A 16,159-nucleotide genomic window follows, 5' to 3' on the forward strand; every position below is an offset into this window, starting at 1 on the left:
TCTCAGCTCTTCAGTTACGCATTTGAACGGGCAGAGTGCCTTGCAGGGCAAATGGGGATGTCCTTCCTCGCTCTTGGTGTTTTGGGTCGGTCCAGCCATTCCAGCGTGGGGACGGGATGCTGGCAGAGGAACGCCTCGCAGAGGTCCTGCCGAGACAGCAGCACGCCAGCCTGAACGCTCAGCTGGAAAAAGGTTTGATTTTGGGGCTTCATCCTCTGGCCTGGCAACTGTTGAGTGTTTCCAGGGAGGTCACAGCGGGTGGCGATTTGCTGCGGCAGTCTCGGCTGTTGTATATTATGAAATAATCACCCAACTGGGAATTACACGAATGCCTGGAGAGGCCTCCGCTGCTTCAGCCTCACTTCAGATTACATCAGCTGCTCCCGTCTGAACTCCCAGCCTGATTTTTGGAGACACCAGTCTATGAACACCTGCAGGCTGAGAGCAGTTGCGTGGGGCTCTGGGGTAGCTACCCACAGTGTGGGACACTGCAGGGCTGGGGCTGGAGCTGCAGATCCCTTGCTTTTACAGAAAAAGTACAAAAGATATGCCTGCTTTATCACTGTGCCCTTAATTCCTCCACCTGGAAAACGTGAAAAAAAAAAAAAAATTAAAATTATACACCAGATGTGAAAACCCGTATATGTTTTTGTATATGTTTTACCATAAAGCAACATACTGTTCTTATCAGGTCAATATGCAAAATAATAATTGCTTTAGAAAAATAATTTAAAACTCATCCCCAAACTAGCTAAGTGATAGAGAGTTTTTTAAAACAAAACATTTAGGTACTAAAACCAGAATAATAAAAATAAAATGCTAGAAAAATGCAAAACACATCAGGCAAATTTAAGGCTACTGAGCTGAAATTATTTACTCAAAATGCATTGAATCAAAAGATGTGGATGGAATCTTTTGACTATATATTTTGACTAGTACTATCAAAATACTCTATTTGTTGCAAATGTTTTATTGTGGTCTCTTTTCAATCTTCTTTGAAAGTATTCAAAATTTTTTTTCATCTCAATCCTTTAGTAGATATAGAATATGAATATGGGACTTTGTAATTAAATACCATTTTAAAAAATATTAAAATAGTTTCAAGATTTATTTTAAAAGTAAGTTGGTTGTGTTTTGTACCACCTCCAGTAAAACACTCCAAATATTCTTACTCAATTCTGTTTGGGTACTTACAAACAAAAAATGTGACGTGTCTAGGAAAGATCTTGTATTTCTGAGCCATTCTTTGAAATTTTTAATTACAGGGTCAGCAGTGAAACAATAGTAATCCTGGTCCGTGTGGCCTTGCACACTGCAGGAAATCCTTCACTTTGAGTACGCAGCTGCTCTTAGTAACTTCAAGTGGCTTTAGAAACGTTTTTTGTTTCCTTATATGCTCACTTCATTAAAAAGATTCAGTACCAGGCTGGAAGGATTTCTGCTTCTGCAATTCAGAAATAATTCTTCTGAAAAAAAAAAAAAACAAAAAAACCACCAAACCCACAAGCAAGTAAGCGGAGGCTTTACCAATAAGTGTGTGTTTAAAGTTAAACTTGCGGTTCCTTCTCTCCTCGCTGGGTGCCACCTACGTGGGAGGATGCAGCGCTGCTTCCATTGCCTTGAAGCCATTCAGCATTACACCGTCCCTCCTGAACCACGTGATCTCCGCTAAAAAAAGCAACCAACAACTCCAAAACTACCCCCTAATCTAATAAATGCCTCCTCTAGCCCCTTGCTAAAGATGCCTTTAATGCTAATTAAATTTAATGCAGCACAGCTGCTTAATTAGCCAATATTGGCTGGTAAAACCCAGCAGCAAGAGCTTAAATTTCTATTAGCCGGTAGCACCTGAAACTTGAAAAGCTGAGCGCATAGGTGCTATCAGAGGTGGCGGTGTCAGGGCAGCAGCATCGCAAGCTGAGGAGAGCCTCGCCGCCAGAGGCGTGTCGTGATCCGTCTGTGTGCTGGTTTGGGTGACACAGGACTAATTTCTCTTCCAATGCTTGGGGAAACTGCACTTTTAGAAGACTCTAGTGTCTGAATTTGTGAAAATACTTACTTTATAGCCAGATATAGTGCGGGGGTTTCAAGGTCTCACTGTTTTTGAGCTCGCCAGGGATGAGGAGGAGCGAGACCCGGGCACTTGACCCAAGCTGCCAACAGGATTATTTCATACCATGAATATCACGTTCAATATAAATTAGAAAGTTTGCTGCGTAGCGCCCTCTATTCCTTGATGGCTGCGATCCTGAGAACTTCTCACCCTGGTGCCAGAGCCCTGAGCCCTTCCCTTCCTCCAGAAGCCGCAGCGCTCGCAGAGTCCCACATTGGCTGTCCCCGGCTGGGAGTGCAGATGGAATGGGCTGGGTATAGTCCTTGTATATTGGAATCAGGATCAGTATGGTTTCTTTAGTGTTATTATTTTAATTACTTAGTCTTATCCTATTAAATCTGTTTATATTTCAACCCTTGGGTTTCCTTGTTTTTCCTCGATTCCCCTTCTCATGTGGGGAGGGGTCATCAGTTGACAGACTAATTGCCTAAATGACAATAAATTGTTGTGGGTTTCTTAAACCATCACAGCCTGCCAAGGCCTCGCCCTGCAGGGGCCACTTACTCAGCCACAAATCCTGTGTGTGAGACCCAGGATTTAGTCTGCGGGGCAGAATGTGCTGAAACTCAGGCAGGGACAGTGCGACAGTGTCCCCGAGGTAACCCAGAGAGGTCGTTGTAGCACAGAGCCCAGCGGCCATTCTGGGAGTTGGAAAGGTTAAGTGAAAAGTCCTCAAGTGTTTTGGCATGTCTTGTGTCAAATACGGTGCTTCAGCAGCATTTTGCATGCTGATTATTTCAGTATAATGCTGAGTACAAACTTCAAACTCTGTAACGGTGGAAAAAAAAATCCCACATTGATTTAAATAATCTATTTCAGTCTTGTGCCTTTGTACTTTTGTTATGCTATGAAAGAAACAGAGTTCCTTGCTGATTGTTTTAAGAGGTAGACTTGGAAGATGTATTTTTACAGTGTGCTTTCCAACAGGGACTGCATTTTTTTAAGTGAATTTATATAAGCAATAATATGCAAGCTATTCGGATTTCAATTTTTACACTTGAACTTAAAATATGATTCATGACTTTTTGATTAAGGGGTTTATATGCCTTTATTTGTAACTTGTCTTATAATATACGTGAAATATACAATTCCATCAAAAATTATTTTGCTGATTTAAAACTATTTTCTTAGAATTGTAGCAGGGGAAAAGCAAATTCTTTCAAAACATTTGGGGCATTTATATCCACTTTGGTAAAAGGTTTCGCCGCCGCCAGTGAATTGAACTGATGATTTTTTTACTATTTTCTGTGTGTTTCAATAATTCTCTCTCTCCCCCCCCCCCCGACTACAATTCCCATGAGGCCGTGCGGCGCGGCGGCTGCGCGCGGGGGTCGCCGGGACGGAGGCGGGCGGTTCAAGGCGGCGGGAGCCGACATGGAGGAGAAGCTCCAGCGGGTAATGGTGGTGGTGGTGGTGGTGGTGGTGGTGGTGGTGGTGGTGGTCGTGGTGGTGGTGGTGGTGGTGGTGGTGGTGGTGGTCGTCGTCGTCGTCGTCGTCGTCGTCGTCGTCGTCGTCGTCGTCGTCGTCGTCGTCGTCGTCGTCGTCGTCGTCGTCGTCGTCGTCGTCGTCGTCGTGGTCGTCGTGGTCGTGGTCGTGGTCGTGGTGGTGGTCGTGGTGGTGGTGGTGGTCGTGGTGGTGGTGGTGGTGGTGGTGGTGGTGGTGGTCGTGGTGGTCGTGGTGGTGGTGGTCGTGGTGGTGGTGGTGGTGGTGGTCGTGGTGGTGGTGGTGGTGGTCGTGGTGGTGGTGGTGGTGGTGGTCGTGGTGGTGGTGGTGGTGGTGGTGGTGGTGGTCGTGGTCGTGGTGGTGGTCGTGGTGGTGGTCGTGGTGGTGGTGGTCGTGGTGGTGGTGGTCGTGGTGGTGGTGGTCGTGGTGGTGGTGGTGGTGGTGGTGGTGGTGGTGGTCGTGGTGGTGGTGGTGGTGGTGGTCGTGGTGGTGGTGGTGGTGGTGGTGGTGGTCGTGGTGGTGGTGGTGGTGGTGGTGGTGGTGGTCGTGGTGGTGGTGGTGGTCGTGGTCGTGGTGGTGGTCGTGGTGGTGGTGGTCGTGGTGGTGGTGGTCGTGGTGGTGGTGGTCGTGGTGGTGGTCCCTCTGTACTGGGCACTGGTGAGGCCCCACCTCGAGTGCTGTGTCCAGTTTTGGGCCCCCCACCACAAGAAAGACCTTGAGGGGCTGGAGCGTGTCCAGAGAAGGGCAACGGAGCTGGTGAGGGGTCTGGAGCACAAGTCTGGTGAGGAGCGGCTGAGGGAGCTGGGGGTGTTCAGCCTGGAGAGAAGGAGGCTGAGGGGAGACCCTCTCGCTCTCTGCAGCTCCCTGAAAGGAGGGTGTAGCCAGGGGGGGTTGGTCTCTGCTCCAAAGGAACAGGCGATGGGACAAGAGGAAGCGGCCTCAAGTTGCGCCAGGGGAGGTTTAGGAAAAATTTCTACACCTAAAGGGTTATCAGACATTGGAAGAGGCTGCCCAGGGCAGTGGTGGAACCACCATCCCTGGAGGTGTTTAAAAGACAGGTAGACATAGAGCTTAGCTGTATGGTTTAGTGATGGTTTTTGTCAGCATTAGGTTGATCTGAAGGCCCCTTCCAACCTAGGCATTTCTATGATTCTGTGGTGGTGGAGGTGTCCCTGGTGCATTATCGTATCCCTAATCCCACTCTCGTAAAAGCGTCTCTTTCTGTCCTTATGGGGGAGGTACCTGAGTGCTTGTGCTGGAGGTTTTGCTGGGCCCTGGCCCTTGTCACTCTGCTTGGCTGGCACTTGGACATGCACAGTTTATGAACAGAAATGAGCCCGTGTCATTTTCTTGCCCCTGTGGGTGTTGGGGGCCGGCCAAGACATGGTCGCTGGGTGGGTTTTGCAGCAGTGCATTCTGTGTTCACCCACTTCATCCTCAGCTGTCTACTAGGTAACAGCCCAATCCCACTGACCTTTAAATGAGCTCACAGCTCGTTTAAAAAGCTAGGTTATGAAGATCTTGTGTGCTTGAAGTTTTTGTGTTTCAAATCATTGTCCCTACAGAAAGTGGCAGAAAGAGTCATTTCATCCTTTGATTGTGAACTTGGCATTTTTGCAGATAATTAGTGCTGTTTGGCTCTAAGGCCTTGATGGTTTTCTCCCCAGAGTGGTTCAGGGTGATGTTTGCTGTGTGCAGTGTATGTAGCTGAGATGCTGGTATGGTAGAAGCATAAAGAAGGACAGGTTAGAAAGAAATGTCATTTTAAGTTATAAGGCTGGGTCCCTTTCCATTTGGTTGCTTATGTAGCCTTAGACAAGAATTTATGTTTCCTCAATGTTAAAATTCCATGTGTTCAATTATTACCAGTCATAATCTAATCTTTCAGTGCCTCCTGAGAGCACTGCGTTGGGGTCTCCCATTTCTGACCTTCTTTTCAGTGGTAGAAATTGTGCTCTGCGGCGCTTATGCCTGCACGTTGCAGTTCTCCCCCACTGGCCTGTAGAAACTGTTCCCTGTGATCGTGGTTTGGGCAGTTTCGTCCCACACTGCTTTAATGTAGTTTTCACCAGCTGCCCAAATACCCATTTAACATCTCTTGGACAACTAGCATGTTTGTAGCAAACAGGTCGTGTGAATAAAAAAATAAAATTTTATCGCCTGGAGATTAACAGGTGTCCAGAGAAATGAGGGAGATTAAAAGGGAAATTGTTTTCTAAACTACAGGTGGTGTTTGAAAAAGAGACAAAGGAAGCTCTCTCCCTTTTTTCCACCCATTCACGTACTGGTGTAGTAGTAGTTATTCTTCAGGAATGTAGAAATTGCAGCACTTCTACTTTTCTCACACCTATCGTCTGTTTTCTGTTGTTTCACTTGACCTTTTACTCTTTTTTTTCTTTTTTTTTTTTCCACATTCTCTGTCAGATTGCCTTATGGCTAAAGAAAATATATAAGAATCAGCCTATTCCAGCATTTGAAGCGAATAAAAGGACAGTTGATATCTTGTATGACCTTGCAGAGCGCAGTGAAGCTAGAGATAGGGATGTTTCTTTGCTGATAGAGGACAAGATGCAGAAGGCAAAAGAATATGAAGCAGAAGGTGAGTTTGAAAGCTGCGCTTCCCCCTTCCATCAAAGTTAGTTTTCTTAGTGACCCTGAAGATTATCTTTGTTAAAATCTCACAAACAAATAGATATATATGAATAAATAAGTATATATAATTGGAACGAACTCAGCTTTTGTTCTGGCACAGCTTTTACTACAATGTGCTCCATGCCTCCCTTGCAGCAAAAATTTACGGTGATGTAAGGTTGATAAAGAGCAATTTTTTAAGCTGTCTTGAGGAGGCTGTAAATACGGACAAGCAAATTAATTGATAAAACCTCCTAGCCTGCTGGGCTGAGTAGCAGAGCATTGAAATACTGGCTGGATAGGCAGGGAAGCAACCCTACCGCTGATTTAAGAGTCTGAGCTGGTGCTAATCCACTGTTAAGGAAAGCATTTGAGGAATCTGAAACAACAGTGAGGTGATTAAGTTATGCTCGAGCTGCCTGGAGTGAGTGTTTGATAATGGGGTTTTTTGGAGCAAGTGAGTGGTTCAGGGGACCATAATACATTTTTAACATGTGTTGAAAGACACAATCCCATCTAGGCCTTAAAAGAACAGTGATATAAGGAAAAAAAAAGTACTATTTTGGATTGTGTTTGTTTTCCAGCTAAGTATCTACAAGGCCTTCTTGCAGAAAGCCTGGCTCTTTCCCTGTCTAGTCTGTCCAGCAAAGGCACCAGCTACCTCGATGTCCTGGTAAACAGCGCAATGATACTTGAAACAAAGGACACTTCTCTTGTCAGGTAATTTTTGCCACTGTGCATCTCGGGTGATGATCAGTGCTGCTTCCCTCTGTTTTTTCAATTCAACATTTTCAAACTTGACTTTCACACCAGGAAATCTCTCTTGTCCAGCTTATTTTGCACGCCTTGGGCAGCTTTGGAGTACACAGCAACTGAGCACAAAGCTCTAGCTCTTGATTACCCCTGCAGTGGAAGTCTCCAAAGCCTGAAAAGTGCCTCAGCCGGAGTTAAATCCCCCTTTTGTTTGCCCATGCTTTTGTGGTCAGCGGCCACAGAGAAATGGCAGCTGTTAGTCTGCTCTTCCTGGGCCCCTCTCCCTAGCCTGGCTTTGACCCATTACACAACAGGTTTGTGCTGAGCACTGGAGGTAAGGAAGGGCCAAAATCTGCCTTGGAATCCAATTTTTGTATGATGTTCAGGAGCTTAGCTCTTACAGCTCTTCTCCTGAGATGGAGGGGTGAGCAGCTTTGAACCGTTTGGGAAGAGGAAGAGACTGAAATACTGCTGGGTATCGCCTCAGGGACGTGTGTTTTCAGGGACTGAATACAGTTTCTCTCAAAGGCAATTTGTCAAGCCACGAGTGGAACATAGGATGATTTCAAACCCAGTGGTTACATTCACTAGAGTGCCAGGTCTTGTTCACTTCCTCTTGAGATTGCTGTGCCATTTCCCCTTCCAGATGAAATCTTTGGTAGTTAAGGGAAGTTAGTGACTTATTTTAATTCCTCCTATCGTAGTATGAGAACAAAACCAAGTCATTTGTGTAAAGTGTGGAGAAAATAATAATAATTCTGAGTTTCAGAAGAGCTGACTCCTGAGCATTCCCACTGAATCTCTCTCTTCGCCAGCTTCTTCTATGCCATCAATGATATGACATCGGAGCTGTATGCAACAGAATCAAAAAACAGGCAAATGGAACTGGAATTGAAGGACAGGATGAAAAAATTAACTGGAGCGCTGATGCTGGAAAAGCAGATACGGGAGTGAGTAATGGATGAGAAAAGGGTTAGGTGTAAGCAATACTGCTGATCTCTGCAATGTGGAACATCGGACAACTAACAAGGACAACTGAATTGTCAGGGTTTTGACACATCTCTAACTCAAATATTTGGAAGTATCTACCAAAAACTATGTGCTATGGACACATTCAGTAATCAAAAGAGATCTGGGGTACCATCATCAAATCAGTTATTTTAAAACAAAACTGGTCTATGAGCACTTATAGCAGAGATGCCAGACCTGTGTGCTTTGTGCAGGTTTGCCATGGCCCCTCTCAGTGATCTTAAGTTTAGCATGGTTAACAGGTCTGAATTAGGGAATTATGCAGAAGAGTCTGACTCTGTACTTTTATGCAGATGGCTTTCCCCTTGGCCTTTTTTTTTTCCCTTTCCCATAGCCTTCTGGAGTCTGGATGTAACAGCTGTGGATGTTTCCACTGGGAAATCCCACAGGGAAATGCAAGTTTTTCTCCATTCCCTCCCTTCTGGTGTTGGTTGTATTACAGGGTTTAGCTTAAGCATAGATAATTAAGCAATATTTGTATACTGGTATCTCTTTGAATGTATAAGTTTGTTTCTTTTTGTATTTTTTTAAGGGATCTTGAAAAAACAGAGAAATACCTGGAATTCGAAATGTCCAAGGCTGAATATCAATCCCAGAAAACAAAGTTCCTGAAAGATAAATCTAAGGATTTCAAAGTCAGGATCAAGGCTGCTGAGGTAGATGGAAGGAATTTTCTAGAAAGACGTGGTGATGGGATGGCACAGTCATGGTTGGTCGGGCCCAAAATTGTAGTTACAGGGACATCCCAGGAGCTTCCTAAAGTCCAGGACTGAGGACTCCTGGGCTAACAGGACAACGTGTTACTACGCTTCAGTTGCTCCTGCTATATTCGTGGTCTCTCCCCAGGATATCCTATGATAAATGAAAGAACACTTTCTCAGCTAGCTCGGACTACCTTGTGCTTGTTGTGAGGTACTGTCATATAAGAGTATACGGACAGCTGTCAGAAGAGCAGCAGCTGATTGTAAATTGTGTGACAATTCTGAATATAGCTATTTCTTGCAAGTAATGAATGATTAAACACAGAAGGCAGAAGTTGTACTGTCTTCACCTTTTCTACATGATAAAGCACATGTGAATGCTTTATTGGACAGCATTGAAGTATTAAATACCTTAGAAAAAATGAGATGGAAAATGTGGTATTAGCATTGATGACATCTTACTGAAAAGCCTCCTCCCAGCCTTGCCGTGTGCTCTTCCCCTGCTAGTTTTCTGGAAGGACTTGTTATTCTTGATATGAAATCTGTTGCTGCTAAAATTTATATACTCAGCTATAGCTGTGGTTCAAGTAGCACGTGTTTTTGTTGTTGACAAACTGCATTCTTACTTCCTTGTTTAGACCAAAACCCAAGGAAATAGCAAAATCTTTCTCTTCTCTGTTATATTTTGTGGTCAGTTATGAACGAGCCCTTTCCTGTTTGTAGGACCAGCTTACTGCCACAGGGCTGCACAAGTCGCTGACACACGAGTCACTCATGAGCCTGTCTGAGGTAGGTCTTTTGCGCCAAGATGGATGTTTCTACAGTGGTACAGACCAGGCTTGTTTGCTGGGTGATTTCAGGAAATGTAGTTTAGCATTTGGTTGCCTGAACAAATATTAATGGTAAAAAAGAAGCGCAAATAAAAATCCTGTAGATGGATACCTCTGATCTGGAGTATGTTGGGATGGGTTTTGCTCTTCTAGAAACTGAGAAGCATCTGCAGATGCTGAAGTGGTACCTTTTCTCTAGGGTTAGATGTGGGCTTATTTTGGACTTGGGAAGAAGCTTTCCTTCTGGACTGACTGAGGGGAACAACTGGAATCTTTATTTTTGTTGCCTTTTGTTTTTTCCTCTCTTTTGTTTCTGCCTCTGTCTGTAATTGGGAATATAGCCTACTAGAGAATTTCCATGGGATAAATGCCCTGACACTGAAAGGCAGCCTGTGATCCTCTTTGTGATCCGTGCCATAAACAGAGTGGATATTCCGTGGACTGTATTCTGTTACGTGGCTACCAGTGTATTGAAATTACTTCATAGAATGACCCAGGTGATTCTTTCTAGTTTGTGTGAAATAAACCTGCTTTCAAATACTTCAGAGCAAGGGGAGGAGGTCAAGTGAAATTAAAAATCTGAACCACTGTCTGCTTTTTTTTCTTCTATTTTTAAATATAACATTTTTCAGCTGTATTGTAAGCTCAGTGGGATAATTTGCTAAAGGAAAAAGCATATTTCTTGAGTTACTAGCTATAGATTCTCCAGCATTTGTACACACGTAACATGTATTTGTGTCGTTCCGTCTGCACTGGTCACATTTTAATATTATTTGCTATTATTGTAATGAGAACTTAGTCTTTCTCCCCATTTCTTTTGCTGCCTTTTCCTGCAGCCAATCAAGATTTGTTAGTTAAGTTGAACAATGAAAATAGGTTTCTTGATTTTTATGTTGTCGTTCCCATGAACCAGCACTGGGTGGCAATGTTTACATTGCACAGTGTTTCAGAAGGGTACTAACCAGAAATAATTTCTGTTGGCATTTTGCATGCAAAAAGTCATAGACAATTTTCTAGACCTGTCACCTTCTAGAACTTGAGCATAAGGGTAGGTTTAACTCCCTGACATTTCTATATGTGCTTTGCCAAGAACTCAGTGAATTGGGCAGCACAAATGGCTTTATCTTCAGAGTGCTTTTTTTTTTTTTTAATTTTGATTATTTGAAAAGAGTTGAGGGATGTGGAAGGTACTCAATTTTCAGCCCCAAAGAGAAATTATTTCCCCTTCTTAACAGAATGAGCAAAGCAGCGCAAGTGGAAGGGGAGTCTTTTTGCTGCCACCTGTGCAAAACTGTTTTCATGCAGAAGCTGGAGGCATGAAAATGTATCCCCTTCCTTGGGACTTGTTTCTCTCTCTGGACTACCGTGAAGTTTACAGCAAAAGTTTTCTGTCTGGTGGATTCTCATTGGAAATCCCCTCTCCTTTTAGGGAGGTGATATCAGCTGATTATACTGTGAGAAAAGATATCTGAAGATGTATTCAGAGTGAAGAAAAAATAATTGATACCTCTGTAAAATTTGAACTGTGTTTGATTGATAACTGAATTAATAGCAGATCTTTAGTTTTCCATGGGTTTTTAAGAAGGATCATAAAAGCTCTCACCAACATCTGTGAATTCTGAAATGCTGTAGGTAATTGTTGATCTGTTTCATTGATTTACATCACTTCTACAAGTAAGCCTATAGAATATAATCTGCCTTACTGTTTTCACAGGAACTGGCTCAACTGCAGCAAGAAACTGCGCCTGTGAAGAAGAAACTGCAGTCCTACTTAGACTTACCTCCTGTAATTATTTTTTCCACTGTTCTATTATATTTGTCATCAGATTAACTTTAATGGACTTCAGAATGTAAAGGATATTGTTGTGATGGTTTCAGTGGGCAGGCAGATGTCCTACAGGTCTACTAGTGGTGTAAACAGAAGACTTTACTTAAACAGAAGGCTATCTATCAATTAATCAAAGCCAAGAAATTAAGTATGCTTACCAGGCAGACTTTGTTCTAATGAAATGCACAGAATTGCTGGGTGAGCTCAGTATCACGGTGAATTAGATAGAAATTAGACAAAGAAATGTGGAAGAAAACATAATTTCTTAGTATAATTTTTTTATTGACACTTACCAATGTATTAGCTATCCATGTCATCAAGCTGTCACTACGGTGGATACAGCGCATTGTGCAGAGGTTGGAGCTCTGAGCAAGGTTTTAACAACTACGAAGAAATACGTAGGCATTGTCCCCTAAACAAGTATTCTAGCTTGTGTGAGTACAGGCTGCTCCATCATTTTCTTTGATTTCTCTTGAGGGCTCTTTGAAATCACAGACTTCTCATTTAGGTAACTAAGTTACAGTTTTGAAAGCCCCTGTCTGTGTATCTGGTTTTGATTTTATATTTTGACTATTGTCACTGTTGGTCCCTGTGCTAGGAGTTACTATCAGACTGCTGTGTGAAGGGCCTTTTATAAAAAGGATTTTACTCTTTTTCCAATTGGAACACTTGTTACAAAAGACTGTTTGGGTTAAGGGCAATTTTGTGAACAACTTTATAGTGGCTTAAGGAAGTCATGGGTAAACAGGGCTTTAGTCCATGATACAGAAAGCCTTGGCTTTGTGTGACATCTGTACGTCACCACCTGTGATATTTGGAACCACTAAACCCAAGTATTTCCAGTCTCCTTTGGAAGATAACCATTGCTGTTACAGGTAAGTATTAATGATTTTTCTCTTTGTCATTCAGGGGAGAAGTAGCAAAAACTGGAGTGTGAAAAGCAGAATGGGTTTGGATTTATTAAATACAACCGTAACTGTCTAGTTTAGACTTGTGTATTTGAGTTACTTGATAGGGCCCCTTTTACCTCCTCATCTGAGCACTCCACAGCCTTTAATAGAGCTAACCTCCGGCCTTTCTGTGTAAGAGGTGAAAAATACTTATTGCAGTTCTTATAAACCATAGAATGGTTTGGGTGGGAAGGGACCTTAAAGATCATCTAGTTCCACCCCCCTGCCCTGGGCAGGGACACCTCCCACCAGACCAGGTTCCTCCAAGCCCCGGCCAACCTGGCCTTGAACCCCTCCAGGGATGGGGCAGCCACAGCTTCTCTGGGCAACCTGGGCCAGGGGCTCACCGCCCTCACAGCAAACAATTTCTTCCCAATATCTCATCTAAATCTCCCCTCTTCCAGTTTAAAACCATTCCCCCTCGTCCCATGGCTCCCCTCCCTGATCCAGAGTCCCTCCCCAGCTTTCCTGGAGCCCCTTTAGGGACTGGAAGGGGCTGGAAGGTCTCCCCGGAGCCTTCTCTTCTCCAGGCTGAACCCCCCCAGCTCTCTCAGCCTGTCCTCCCAGCAGAGGGGCTCCAGCCCTCTAATCATCTTCATGGCCTCCTCTCGCCCCTCTCAAACAGGTCCATGTCCTTGTGCTGCAATTCGAGAGCTGCACACAGTACTCCAGGTGAGGTCTCACCAGACTGGAGTACAGGGCAGAATCCCCTCCCTTATCTGCTGGCCATACTTCTTTTGATGCAGCCCAGGATGCGGTTGGCTTTCTGGGCTGCCAGCGCACGTTGCCAGCTCATGTTGAGCTTCTCGCCAACCAACACCCCCAAGTCCTCCTCCTCAGGGCTGCTCTCCATCCATTCTCTGCCCAGCCTGTATTTGTGCCTGGATTTGCCATGACCCAGGTGCGGGACCTTGCACTTGGCCTGGTTCCACTTCATGAGGTTCACATGGGCCAACCTCTCCAGCCTGCCCAGGTCCCTCTAGATGGCATCCTTTCCCTCCAGTGTGTTGACCACGCCACACAGCTTGGTGTCATCAGGGCACAAATGGGGCACAAAGGTCAGAGAAACAGAGAGGCTTACCCAAAATCATCTAGACGCTCTGCGATTAATTGCATCTCTTGTATTATGAACTAGGGACCTGTCTGCTGGGCCACATTTCTCTTTCTACCTCCTTAGCCCCTCCATCAAGTTCCTGCCTCTCAACACATCTCGCTCATACAAACGCTGCTGTCACCCTCCTAGAAGAAAAGGATGAAGGGAGAGGGTGGGACTGCTTCTCTTTTAAATTCATCTTACTCTGAGAGGCAGCTGCCTCCTTTCCTCAAGCAAAACAGGACATTCAAATTGGATTACGTTCTCCAGTTCCCGCCTCCCTCCCATCTTCCCGTCAGTGGAGATGGGGAGAGCCCCGATGCCTTGCTTCTGGTGCAGGCAGAAGGAGGGAGGAAGGTTTACGCTGGCAAGCTTATTGTGCTTTGGAAAATTCATACACGGATATGTTTAAAATCCAGTTCCTTGATTGCTAGGTTTGGAAAATTGCTAAAAATTGGGGTGTTTTTTAGGCGATACCAGACTTTTGAAAAATACATGATTGCCCAAACCAAACTGGTACTAGGCTTTTAATGTCTGTATGTTTTGCATGTGAAGGGTGCACACAAAATCGATTTAATTATCCCTGAATTCCCCTGTGGCACATCATTAGACACTTGCAATGATGCAAGGGCTTTGTGTTTCCAGCTGAAATATTAATTTTTATGCCATTTTCTCTCCTTAGAGTCTTTCTCTTGCAAAAGTGAAGATTGAAGAATTAAAACAAGAACTGGTAAGAGTTTTTCATCTTTCACAGAGACTTATATGACTACTGTACTTCCAAATTAAGCTATATATATTAATTGGCTGTGGATTTATCTGCCTCAGATCGTAGTCTTAATGATCCCTAGAGGGAAATTTTGCTCTGGTAAGGGAGAAGCCGTGCATATTGGTAGGAGGAGCTGGTGCAGGAATGATCTCTAAGCTACCAAGGCAGTTGGGCATAATGGTATCAGTGGGGATTAGGTATCTATATCCCTCTGGATTTTGTCTGCTTCACCTGTCAGAATGTTTACTCATTCAGCTGTGTTGCAGCTTTTTGGTCTCACAACCTTTCTTGCTGTCCCTGAACTCTGAGAGGGCTCTAGGGCCCATATTTTATTTAGCAGCTGCCTTGTAGACTGCAATGGGGACCTTCTCCTATAAAACATTATTTCATCCGTGCTGATGTAATCTGCAGTTTTGGTTGTTGGGAAGCATTCGTATAAAGCTGTTTGGGAAATTCATACGTGTCTTTCCTCAGTGAGCTGGGCCACATTTGAACATAAAACCTGTCTTTATTTCTTTGGGCTACTGTCTGCTTGCTCATGGATAAAGCACAAGGTATTCAGCGATAAGCCTCAAAGCTGTCATCAAAAATCACAGCTATTTGAGAGTATTTTTTACATTTCCAGATGGGACTGCTTGGGTTGGTAAGCCACTTGGTTTTGACTCAGAAATACAAGCTCACCTTAGCAGCCTGAGGCTTTTATCAGGTCAGAATACTTACCTCTGGAGCGTACCCCTTCAGCTTGAAGGTGTCTGATATCACATTGGGGCACAGTATGAAGAGCACTGAGCTTGTTTAGCCCTTCATTTGGAGATTTCTGCCACTTGCACTAGTGAAACCTTCCAGCTCAATGCCTGGGTTAATCAGTGCTAATAATATCCCAAGGTTTGCTCATTGTAGATAATGTTCGTCTAACAAGAATGTAAGAAAACTGTTTCATGGTCACTGATTCCTTTCTGTTTTCTCTCCCACTAGAACACCACGGAGGCAGAGTTCTCAAAGCACATTGACTCGCTGACTCTTGAGATGTCAGAGACCAGAAAATTCCAGTTCACCTGAAGTGGCCTGCGTGGAAGATGATTTCCCTTCTATTGTCTGTTTATTTGCACTAGCAAATAGCACATTTTGGACTTTCTACTGTACTTCTGCCACTTTCTGCCTTGCTTTTCTTGCTGTTGGATGGTACAGTTGTGACCTTCCAGCAAGCACACTCACTTTTAGGGGTTCATGTAGCACTGCATTTGTAAAAATCACCTGTTTTTCATAAAATAATCACCATGCTTACTTGTTTTCTTTAGCTGTTTTTTTTTTTCCATGGGTGATACATGCCTGTAACTGGCCTCCAGATGGCACCTTCACCAGAAGATGTCCATGTCAGGATCTGGTTGACCATTACCATTTAGAATTGAACTGATCAGAGAGTCTGGTTTTCCTCTTTTCTTTGTCTGGGCTCTGGATTGTGCTTTTTCCCTGCTGGATTGTGCAGCATCTGAGGGGTTTTCTTTTGTGTAGGGTGGCTGTCCACCTTCATGGAAACAGGTTGAGCCCTGACTTGTTTTACGTGGGTCATAGTATTCACTTCACTGGCAAACTACTGCTTACAGGTAAGAGATGAGATGTAGCAGCAACAGCCTCCTAAAGTTCTGTAGTTTCATTGTCATCTGGGAAAATGGAAGCCCGTGCCACTAACCTGTAAGGTTTGCCCACGTCCAAGGCTTTGAGAGATACCAGTCTACTGTTGAGTACTTGTTGTTTCTTCTTACATTATAAATAGAGCTAAGCAAATTAAAGTAGATAAATAGGTTTACGGGTAGTGAAGTGATAGCTTTAAAAACAAAAAAGGGCTTTGTAGTAAGACCTTTCTAGGTCTTGGATATTTTTGCAGAACTACTGTAGGATGTGATCATTTTGAAGCCGATTGTCCTTTCCAGTTCTGCTTCAAATCTCGTATTTCCATGCCACCACCACACCAACCTTAAACAGCACAGCTTTAAAAAGTTATTTTTGTACTACAGCCAAAAA

General features: G+C 44.0%; 1 protein-coding gene across 6 annotated transcripts; it reads left to right on the forward strand.

The window, feature by feature from the left end:
* Window positions 1–1,804: 1,804 nt before the first annotated feature.
* Window positions 1,805–15,413, forward strand: LOC128902790 (HAUS augmin-like complex subunit 1). 6 transcript variants are annotated; one of them, XM_054186345.1, is made up of 11 exons: window positions 1,806–3,508; window positions 5,981–6,155; window positions 6,772–6,907; window positions 7,756–7,890; window positions 8,502–8,625; window positions 9,394–9,459; window positions 9,842–9,997; window positions 11,215–11,286; window positions 12,172–12,203; window positions 14,054–14,101; window positions 15,113–15,413. In XM_054186345.1, the coding sequence occupies exons 1-10, from the start codon at window positions 3,410–3,412 to the stop codon at window positions 14,073–14,075; spliced, it is 1,017 nt and encodes a 338-aa protein (XP_054042320.1). In that variant the 5' UTR covers window positions 1,806–3,409; the 3' UTR covers window positions 14,076–14,101; window positions 15,113–15,413. The 6 variants fall into 6 exon arrangements, 5 of the variants coding, with proteins under 5 accessions (XP_054042318.1, XP_054042320.1, XP_054042317.1 ...); XM_054186343.1 differs by lacking the exons at window positions 14,054–14,101; window positions 15,113–15,413 and adding an exon at window positions 13,456–14,032 and having other exon boundaries at window positions 1,805–3,508; XM_054186342.1 differs by lacking the exon at window positions 12,172–12,203 and having other exon boundaries at window positions 1,807–3,508; window positions 15,113–15,406.
* Window positions 15,414–16,159: the final 746 nt, after the last annotated feature.

This window comes from Rissa tridactyla, chromosome Z (assembly GCF_028500815.1).
Source record: "Rissa tridactyla isolate bRisTri1 chromosome Z, bRisTri1.patW.cur.20221130, whole genome shotgun sequence".
Lineage (NCBI taxonomy): Eukaryota > Metazoa > Chordata > Aves > Charadriiformes > Laridae > Rissa > Rissa tridactyla.